At 31.5% G+C, this 10,605-nt stretch overlaps 1 protein-coding gene across 1 annotated transcript in view; it reads left to right on the top strand.

Moving 5' to 3' along the window:
• The window catches only part of LOC107445030 (nephrin), a 63,739-nt gene that overhangs the window by 12,647 nt on the left and 40,487 nt on the right, over positions 1–10,605 (top strand). Inside the window, exons 4-7 of the mRNA XM_043049932.2 lie at positions 499–556; positions 1,455–1,607; positions 6,185–6,352; positions 7,720–8,010. Coding sequence (XP_042905866.1) covers positions 499–556; positions 1,455–1,607; positions 6,185–6,352; positions 7,720–8,010 — 670 coding nt within the window. The remainder of the gene's footprint in view (positions 1–498; positions 557–1,454; positions 1,608–6,184; positions 6,353–7,719; positions 8,011–10,605) is intronic.

Below are 10,605 nucleotides of genomic sequence, written 5' to 3'. Positions count from 1 at the left end.
GGAACATTCCAGTGACTTTCAAGTCATGTCTTGGTCCCCAAATTCACCTGACCTTAATCCAATAGAGCATTTGTGGTCCTACTTGGAAAACCAAATTCGTGCTGCCGCGCTACCCCCTCGCAATGTGAGGGAATTACAGGACCAGCTGGTGAGCGCTTGGTACCAGATACCTCAGACTACCTATCAGCACCTTGTGGAATCAATGCCACGGCGGGTGCTAGCAGTTTTGAGGGCTAAAGGTGGCCCTACATGTTATTAGCAGGGTGGTCATAATGTAATGACTCTTCGGTGCATGTAAAAAGATCTAAAGATTTTCTAAATCCTGGAGAAGAAATTAAAAAAAATTCAGTTTAATGCATAATACATTTATAAAATGCATGCATGTATAAAAATTTACATAAAATAAACTTTTTTTTTACTTAAGTATTTTTTTTATTATATAAGATCATTGTTTCACTAGATACTAATGGTTTAGATCATTTTGTGAATATTTTCCAGGTTGGTCCCGCTGATGGACACGAGGCTATTAAAGAAGTAGCTAATCTAACTGTTTTGTGTAAGAATAAATTTTTTTTTGTTTAATTTATGTTTCTCTAAGTGATGCTCAAACTAAAGGTAAGTATTTAGTTTTCGGTACCCCTAAACTGCAATTACGAAGGGTGACAGAAAAGATTCAGTTCTCAATATAAAAAATGCACTTTACAAATTTTTTACTTTTACTCAACAAAATTTCATTGTGGTTAAATAAATTTTTGAAGTGTTTTTTTGGAAAAAATTAATTTTTATGAAATTTTTCAATGGGATAACTGCTTTTTTTTTTAACAATAACACATACCAGTAAAAGTGTAGTTTATATTATTTGAATTAAAGTTAAATATACACTGGGGAAAATTTTTTATTGTTTTCCGTTGCATATAATTTCTGAACGGATCTTAGAAATTTTCGCATCGCCGATGGAAATGGTAGGTAGAAGGCGATAATTTCAGCTTATGACACGATATGTATTAACCACGATATGTTATAGTCATATGTATTTTGTCTTAAGTGTTATTTTCGAAGAAGCAGGCAAGTGTATGTGCATGTACATAAATCTATGTGTCCTTTTTTTTAAAAAAACTTATACATTCAAACAAAAAAAAAATTAACTAAACTAAAGATATTATTTTTAAAAAATTCTGTAGTTTTTCGAATAAATCTAATTTCAGATTTGAAGTACCCACATCTGAATTAGATTAGAATAAAATTTTTATACAATTAACTGTTTCAGAACGAGTGATACCGAAGCCTTGTAACCGAGGCACGCAAAACTGGTCAAAGTTTTCTAATTTTACCGTGGTCCATTTATGGGTGGGACGTTGATTTTAAATTGCTTTGATTGCAGAAAACGAAAAAAAAAATTTTTGAAAATTTATTTTCAATTTTCAGTTTTAATCTATGATTTATGTTACTTTCAGTGCCCCCCACATCCATTAAAATTATAGATAGAACAAATGGGACGGTTGTAAAAGTGAAAATGGCAAGCAGTTTATCGTTAGCCTGTGAGGTTACTGGAGGAAAACCAGCACCTAAAATTGTATGGAGAAGGAATTCATATCAGCTATCAGAAGGTATTAATTATAATCATATTTTTAAAATTCAAACAGCAATAATATTTTAGTAATATTTTACTGAAACAAAATCATACATTAATGATTTAATTCAACTAATTATAAAACCAACATGAAATCAAAAAGCCTTTTAAAGAAAAGCATATAAAGCGTCGTTGCCTTGTCTATTTCAGTGCAAAATATTTCTGAAAGTTTGGAAGATGAGTTTTGTAAGATCTACCGCCTGAAGACTGTATACTGTATAGGATGTCCTCTGGTGGTGATCCGAGTTTCAAAAGTGCAGCTAGAATAGCGGGATAGTTGAAAATGTATCTTAGAGTCATTTGGGTTTGGGACGGCAATGTCTGCATACGTACCGCCTTATAAACGTATCGTCGTATTTGGTCACATCTGCATACGTGTCGCAGTATCTGGTGGTGTTGTTTGGAGATATTTTCACGTCTTTGAAATGTCTTCTTGCAAGGAGTCTTGCTATTGCGGAGGAGATATTTTTAGTACAGTTAAGATCTAGAATGGTGGGTTCTTAAAAGTTTCCCGAAAGTGTTTACTTTTGCGTTTTCATAGATGACGATGAGGAGCTAATCCAGTACGCATTTTAGTCCACTAAAACCTTTTTAAAAAAGACATTAGCTCAATCATTTCCCTCAATACCATAGCCACTTGGGCAGGAATCTACCAGAAAAGTGCAGATTTTTGTCCTTCTTTTTTTGCCTGCTTTGAAAGGTTGTTGATGTTTTGAGTAAAATTTGTTTCCCCATTACATACGGCTTCTAGTACCGATCTAGAAGTAGAGTAAATAATCAATCCTTACAGTTGCGTCTTCAGAATAGTGTAAGAGGTAGAATTAAAAATCTTCTGTGATTGTAATCAGTCCGCCAGTGAAATTCAAAGCTATTTGGCCAGTTTAAATTTTGACTTCAATTCTTTCACCCGAAGGTTGAGAAATAAGGATACCTGCATCACCTCTATCACAGTTATTATAAAAGAACCATCTACATAGATTATTGCTCTACATTTCAGGGAAAATTAATTAATTTTGTCTCTGCTGCAATAGCATCTGATTGGGTTCTTTCTTTGAGCATGGTTGTAATTATAAAGGTATATAATAAATACAGGTATAAGATACTTATAAAGTATATGATAAAAGGTATAAAGGTACATAATATGTAAAAGAATATGTAGTTTAGTGTATAATAATGTTAAGTAGAAGCACATGGTAACTGTATATAATTAAATGTATAAAATCAAAAAGATTTCAATGGTTGGAACGCATAGAAAAAATGAACCACAACAGATGTACAAAAATGATCTTAAATTGCCAATGTCATGGTCAGTAAAAATGGGGAACACTGAGGAAGAGATAGGTAGATGAGATTGAGAAAAAACTGAAGACCTTAAAAATAAGAAATTATAAAGCAAAAACATGAAACTGACGGTTTTGGTGTAGAATTTAGGAGATCATGGTCTTACACGGATTAAAGTTCCAGAGAGTAATAGTAAGTACGTTAATGAAAATCCCAGACCACAGATTTTTTGAGAATAAATTTCAAGACTTTAGTGTAATGTTTAATAATATATTAGCATTATCTAAAAGCTTAGTTGACAATATTAATACAGTAAAATATGTATAAGTTGACTTCTTGCAGTGCACTGCCTATTTTGTTTAACTAAAACAAGGGGTTAACTTATGGAGGTAATTGTTTTTTTTTTTTAATAATTTCTCTGAATTCATATTACCAAACAAAATATATTAAATGTAATTAAATTTTTTAAGCTTAATTTTAAGATTTTTTTCAGAATTAAAGTGATATTAATAACACGAACGAATTAAAATTTGTTGCATAAACTAAGCTGATTCAACGATGCACCCTCTTTTTTTTTAAATAAACTAAAAGTGATTCCCTCTTATAAGGAAGCGTTTTCGGTCAAATATGGGTATATTCGAGATTATAACATTTGTATAATGTGATAATGTTTTAGTGTTAAAAAAAAATACTTGTTGAGTTATAAAAGATTTTTAATGAATCTTTTAAAAAAATTAAAAGTTCTCAGTTCATAATTTTTTTAAAAAATGTCTGCCATAGATATTTAATAACAATTATCACAGTGTAAACATGTATAAGCAAATATTCTGTGAAAAAAATGAAGCAATATCTTGGTTAGATGTAGAGACAGGGTACATCGAAAAAGGTCAGTTTCAGCATTATTGGTATATGCCCTACAGGATTCCCTTAAGTTCAGCAAAAATGTTCGGTCGTGGCGATTTCACACTGGATTATGTAAGAAGACGGTATAATAGTTAATATTAAATAAAATTTTTTAAAAAGAAAATATGCATGACTGGTTTTTTAGCATGACAGTAATTATATATAGAACCAATATCATTTTTAAAAAATTATATTAGGTTCACTCAGGGACCAATTAAGACAAATTCAGGCCCAAGGCCCACCCAATTTTCCGGGCCCTTATTTTGAAATTAAATTACTGATGAGTAGTCCTAACAATGAAAAAGAATCTATTGAATTGCATGATTCAAGAGAAACATTCTAAGAAATTTTGAAAGCAGAGAATTGAAGATTATTTTTCTAAGATAAAGTTTACATATCTATAAATTAAAGAAGAATATAACACAACAAAACAATGTTATGTCAAAATAAAAATAGTTTGTTGGCCAAAAACAATTCAAATCAGTGATTTTTGCTAAAAATCACTGATTAGCTGAATTATTTCTTTTATTTATTCAATACTTAAACCAACACAAAGCTAGCCCACCTTTCACCAGACTTTTTACTAATTTTTGAGGCCCCCTCAAAAATTGTGGGCCCTAGGCCCATACCTATTGAGCCTAGGCGATAATCAGGCCCTGGGTTCACTTCAACACTGATACTCGCTAAATTAATTTGTTGCATAAAAATACTCCCGAAAAAGTATTTTTTCTTGTGGTTCATTTATGAAGTGTTTATTATAACATTCAATAATATTATTCCATGCGTGATTTTTTTTCTCCGATCAAAATTCAGGGTAGACAGGTGGGCAGGTTAAAAGCTTTTGTTCTTCTTTATTCTATAAGATGAATTCGGATCTTGATTAAATAGATCAACGTAGACTGGTGGTCAATCATTAGTGGTCAAATTAATAGATTTCACTGTTAATTGGCAAAATGACCATTATCTATCTAGTATTCATCTCTGGTGGAACATTCAAAAAGAAAATGAAAGAGAGGAAAAAGAAAAACCCAGAGTTTTGGCAAAATATCAGAAGTCCCCTTCTTAAAATCAATCGGCTAATATTCTGTTTAAAGCATTTTCAGAACTTCTTCAGCTGGAAACCTTCCAAACAATCGCAAAATAAGAATGACAATTAATTATTCTTTTTTTTTTGGGCGAAATATTCAATCCTTTTTCATTTACATTTTAAGAACGGCTTTTTAAAAATAATATTATTTATTCAACAAAAAGAAAGATAATGAATGATGGTTAAAGTTTCGTTAATCATCATAAACTACAACTCTACACTAGTTTTATTCAGGGTATGTAGAGAGGGGGGGGGAAATACGACACTTTGAATAACTTTTGTTTTAATGATCTGATCGGACTTACACATACTAAAAACGTTAAACTCAATTATGTTAATTAATTAGTGCTCACTATGGTTAAGTTCCGAAACAGGATGCTTTTAGATTCAAAGATAGCTTCAGTGAAAAAAAAAACATTTCTAATAATGTTTATTAAATATCCATAGTTTATTTCACTTTTTACGTTTTTGATAATTCTAAATCTAATTGAGTAATTTAAAACATTCTTGTAGCACTTATGAAACTTGTAGATCCAAAGATAGCGTCATTGAAAAAAACCATTTTTAATAAGTATTTATTATTTCTCATTCCTTTATTTAATAACAGTTGAAAAAATATGAATTGCAAGCTATATAAATTTTTTAAATCATTTTAAACTATGTGATTTTAAATCATAAAAACACATCGGTTGGAATCTTAAATATTAAAAAATTGGACTAACTCTGGAACTATGTCACGGAATTTAGCCTGAATTCGTTGAAAATTGCAAGTGTTGTCTTTAATCGATCATCTACATTTTGCTCAAGACATTCAAAACTTTAAGACCTCTCACTTTAAATCCAACTCCCACCTGCGAAAAATATGCAAGTTGTAGTAAGGTAATTATTAGAGCAACTGGAAATTTCTTTGATTTAAATTTAAAAATTTTCACCGGAGGATAAGAAACTTTTATATGAGAATTTAAATTATTAAGTTATTTTGAGATCAAAAACACGTTTTGTGATATATTCTCTTTTAAATTAGAAAGCCATTTTAAAATCTGAACTTTTATAATTTTAAATATTTTGGTAAACCACTGAGAGCCCTGTAAAGCATTTAACTTTTTTATATGTTCAGTATTTTTATTGACAATTTAGATTGTAGAAGAGTGCAAACGAGCTCTTTACATTAGCTTATAGCTCTGTACTGATAATTTATTCTAATTAAATGAAATACATTAATTGAGAGTTAACATCTTATGTTTGTTTCTAATTTTATGAACCCAATTTATTAACATTTTCAGAAAACATACGAATATCTATCACTGATGAGGAAGATGGTCGCCAGAAAGTTGTATCAACATTGAATTTGAAGCCAACATCAGATGATCATGGTGTTTATTATGCCTGCGAAAGTGAAAGCAATTTTACGTCTATTATGTTATCAGCCGGCGTCAGTTTAGACGTACAATGTAATTACATTTCCTAAATAAAAGTCATATTTAGTTCGTATTTAACATGAAAGGCATAATTTAACATGTATGGATGGCATTTCTACAATAATAGATAAGAGGTTAAAATAAAATTTGTATAAAATCTTTCGACATTAATCTATACGGAATTTTCCTTAATCACCGCTATTAATGTAGATATTTTGAATCCTAATCAAAAATAAAGAAAAAATATGCATACTTTTGGGTTGAAAATTAATTTCGAAGCAAGGATATAACATAAAATGCTATGGATTAAAAACAGCAATACCAATTTGATTTTCAGGCAGAACTTAAAATTGGACAACTTCCCGGACACAGATCTCTTGAAGTCCGTTTCAAACTAACCTGACGATTCCATTCGAAAACTAACTGAAAAGTTTAATAGGTTTATCTTAACAAGGAGACTGGAGATATTCTTTTTTCTTCTTTCAGTTATAAATGAATGATATTGTGCCGAATTCAAATGCTTTAAAAACAAACCTTTTATTTTAATACGAAATATTTTCCAACGCTGCACCGACTATATTTGTTCGCCACTTTTTTATGACAATAAAAATTGATGCAAAATACAGAAATCGAGAATTTGATTGGTGCATTTTAAGTAGAACGATCAAACCACATTCAGTAGGAATGCTCTCTAAGTTTGAAAAAAACCTTGAATATTATTTTATTACTCTTCAGGATCTGAACTTTTGTTATTGTAGTTTAGTTTCCTGACAGAAATTTTTAAAATATCGATAACAGAATTAATATTGAACCGTTAAACAATTAATTAACAACCGTTAAAGATACATGATAATTTTCTCAAAAGCTGAAGAAATTTGGAGCTGGCTCCAAAACCTTAATGTCGCGGAACCGACCTTATGTTAATAGTCGTCTATTCAGTCTTCTTTGTTTCGTATTATCTTCTCTCGTTTTAATGGGTTAAAATACCGTAAATAAATTAAAGCGACTTCAGTAGTTCGAAAGTTTTCACTTTCTTTTTTACCAAGAAAATTCTGAGAGCAAAAGCATTGCTAAAAAATGACGGAAATATTAGAAACCGCCAATGATTTCTCGCGAATAATTTGATAATTTCATTGGTCTATAGATTTCTTAAATTATGCACCTCTTGAATTCCAGATAAGCAACACAAACATTTTGACTATACGTTCCAATTCATGAACGTAGTAGTTTATTTTCGCTCGCTTACGAAATAATAAAATTTGCAATATATATTACAATATTTGTAAAATAAATATTGTCTACATACCTGTATGATCTTCTAAACTTAAGTCTACTAAACCTTGCATGCTCTTCGATCATTTAATTCCATGAATAATAATTTAAAAATCCTTGAATTACAGATCCTCCTGGAAGACCAACTATAGAAGGATATAGAGTACATGAGAAAATCAGATCTGGGGATACTGTCAGTATCAGATGTGTTTCTCGTGGAGGTAATCCCTTGGCTTGGCTGGTATGGACTAGAAATGGGGATTTTGTAGATCATTCATACATGACTTTAGATGGTGAGGCTGTCAACGAGATTACATTTACAGCTTCACCAACAGACGACAAAGCTCTTTATTTATGCAAAGCTTCTAGCTCAATGACACCAGTACCAATGGAAAAATCTATAACATTAAAAGTACTCTGTAAGTAGAAAGCTAGTTATTTTTCTGTATATTGATAATAGCTGTCACAATGGTTTCTATCATTTGCTTGGTTTTTTAGGTTATACACACACAAAAAAAACCTTGCTAATAACTATGAAAATAGATCCAGCCGATAGCTACTTCTACATTGAAAGTATGTTAAAATAATTTAATTTGTGCGGTGTGGAGAAGTTTTTTCATTCGCTTAACTGTTCAAGATATGGGCGGAATACGCAAAAAGTCTATCGAGATTTTCCACACAAGCCTTACATTTAACAGCAACTTAACAATTACTTTCTACTCTTGAGTGTCACTGTAGTTTGGAGGAAGATTTTGGCTTATGTACTGTAAAGCTCAAGTAGCGTTAATGTTAGTGTTAGGGGAAACGTAACGCTTTTCTAAATCTCTCTATACGAGTCCAAAATTTCGACAGCTGTTCTGACTAAACTATTGGGACCACATCTACCAGATTGCGTCATCCCTATATTTTGATAGTCAGAAATCCAAAATCGCTGGGAGAAAAAAGGTTTTCATATTCAGAGAAAATAGTCTGATTTCGTAACTTTAAATAGTGTCAACACTAATTATTAATATATTTGAGTTGATCTCTTTGAACCTTAAAGATTGGCCGATTGATTCCTGAAAATTAGATGATTATAACAAGAGTTATGGCTTTTTTTTGTACCCTACACAGAGCGCAAGAAAAAAAAAACGGTTCTTACGTATTAGCGCAACCAGACCAAAATTCGCATAAATCGCCAAATTTGGCGACCCTACTTACGCCAAATTTGGGGTCCCTACTTACGGCAACCCTACGTGTTATATGTGGTTTTTCGTAAAGAAATTATTTTGCTTACTGGTTAGATTGAATGCCGCGAAATACTTTAACTATGGGTATTTGGGATCTGCCGGCGAGTGAGAAAGATGCTGTTGAATTGTTACAGGGATATGGAATTATACCGAACGAACGTACTTGTAAAAATTCTCATAAAATGAAACTGTATTTTGGAAAGCAAATTTTCTGGAAATGTAACGTCGAAGAGTGCAATCAACACTTGGGTGTGAGAGCCGGAAATTGGTTCTTATTGCAACTTATTCAAATTCGAAACCGGAAGGGTTTAATTGCTATTTTATATTTTAAAACAAAATAATATAAAAAACTGCATTAAAAATTATCTGTAATTAATAAATGTACATTTTCTTTCTATTCATACTTTCTTACTCAAACTTACAAATCGCGCCAACCTGGTTGCGATAATACATAAGTACCAAAAAAACGTTGCACCTTTAATAACTGTTGATATATTAATTGAATTTTCTAATAAAGGAATGAGTTTCTAGTTTAACTTTACCTTTAATTTTTAATACTATGTGTCTTCACAACGCATGCGGGATAATAACCATACAATTAATAGTATCGCTAAGGAGTGGAAAATGAGGAGAGCGTTAAGCATAACGTAAGACAAGTGCTTTGCAAAATCTCTTGAATGTGCTTGCAAAATCTCTCTCTCTCAATAATATGAATTTTAACGGTAAAAAGAGCAAACTTAAATATGGAAATTAGTGATGTTTCATGTTACGGACAGGAAATAAGGGTCAGACAGGAAGAAGTATTTTCTGTGAATAAATAAACCATTTACTGTACCTGAAATTTAGAAGTTACGTTCTGATTAATTTAATCAGGAGACAAGGCGGAAGTTCTACCCTCGTGATGCTAAATTTAGTTTTTGTTTATTTTGCATTATCATTTAAACTACTTCATATAATAAGGAAAGCATAATTATGAAACTTGGTGGCTCAGGGGATAGAGCGTCCGCCATCCAATGAGGTGAACCGGGTTCGAATCCCAGCGATAGCTGATCGATACAAATTCCGCACCCGGTTAGAACTAACCACAGTGTTAGACGGATTAAGGGCTAGAGTCCCCTTACCGCCAGGTTAACCCTGAGAGGTCTCCGTCGTTTTTCTCACTATGTAACTCAAATGCGAGTTAGTTCCATCAAAAAATCCTTCAGAAAGAGAAATGGCTCCCAATACCTAATCCATTAGATCCCTTATCTTGTAGATTGGGTTTTAAAATACAAGGCTAATGAGTTGAACATTAATTGTCATAAAACCTAAATTGGGTCAGCTCAGCTGTGCAACGACGTTTATCAAAAAAAAAAAATTTTTTTTTAAAAACTGGTAACATTATTCTCCGCAAAAGAGGTTTTGTTTAATAAATTTTAGTATTTAAAATTGAAAATAATTGAAATAAACTAATGAGTTGCAAGGTACAGGGTACTCAGATATCTTTCCATATTCTGGCATTCTTAATCCATTAATGCCTAACCACAAAAAAGTGGTCAGTTGTCTATATGAAAATCACAAGCAGTAGTCGAAAGAAGCGCCAAGTAGTGAAACTACTGCAGTCGCTACATTTTTTCGTAATTTGAAGTGTGCTACTTTTTTCTTAAATAAATAGTGTAGTAAGTAGGGCGATATTAAAAAAAACAGTTGTTTGTGGCGATTCTTGATAACTACTTTTTATGTTAATTTAGTATATGAGCAGGATTCTCGATGGTTTAAACAGGGTTTGTGATGTAATTAATATCT

Source organism: Parasteatoda tepidariorum, chromosome 9 (assembly GCF_043381705.1).
Source record: "Parasteatoda tepidariorum isolate YZ-2023 chromosome 9, CAS_Ptep_4.0, whole genome shotgun sequence".
NCBI classification, from domain to species: domain Eukaryota; kingdom Metazoa; phylum Arthropoda; class Arachnida; order Araneae; family Theridiidae; genus Parasteatoda; species Parasteatoda tepidariorum.
The sequence above is the reverse complement of the archived record's forward strand: the minus strand, read 5'-3'. Positions and strand labels throughout refer to the sequence as shown.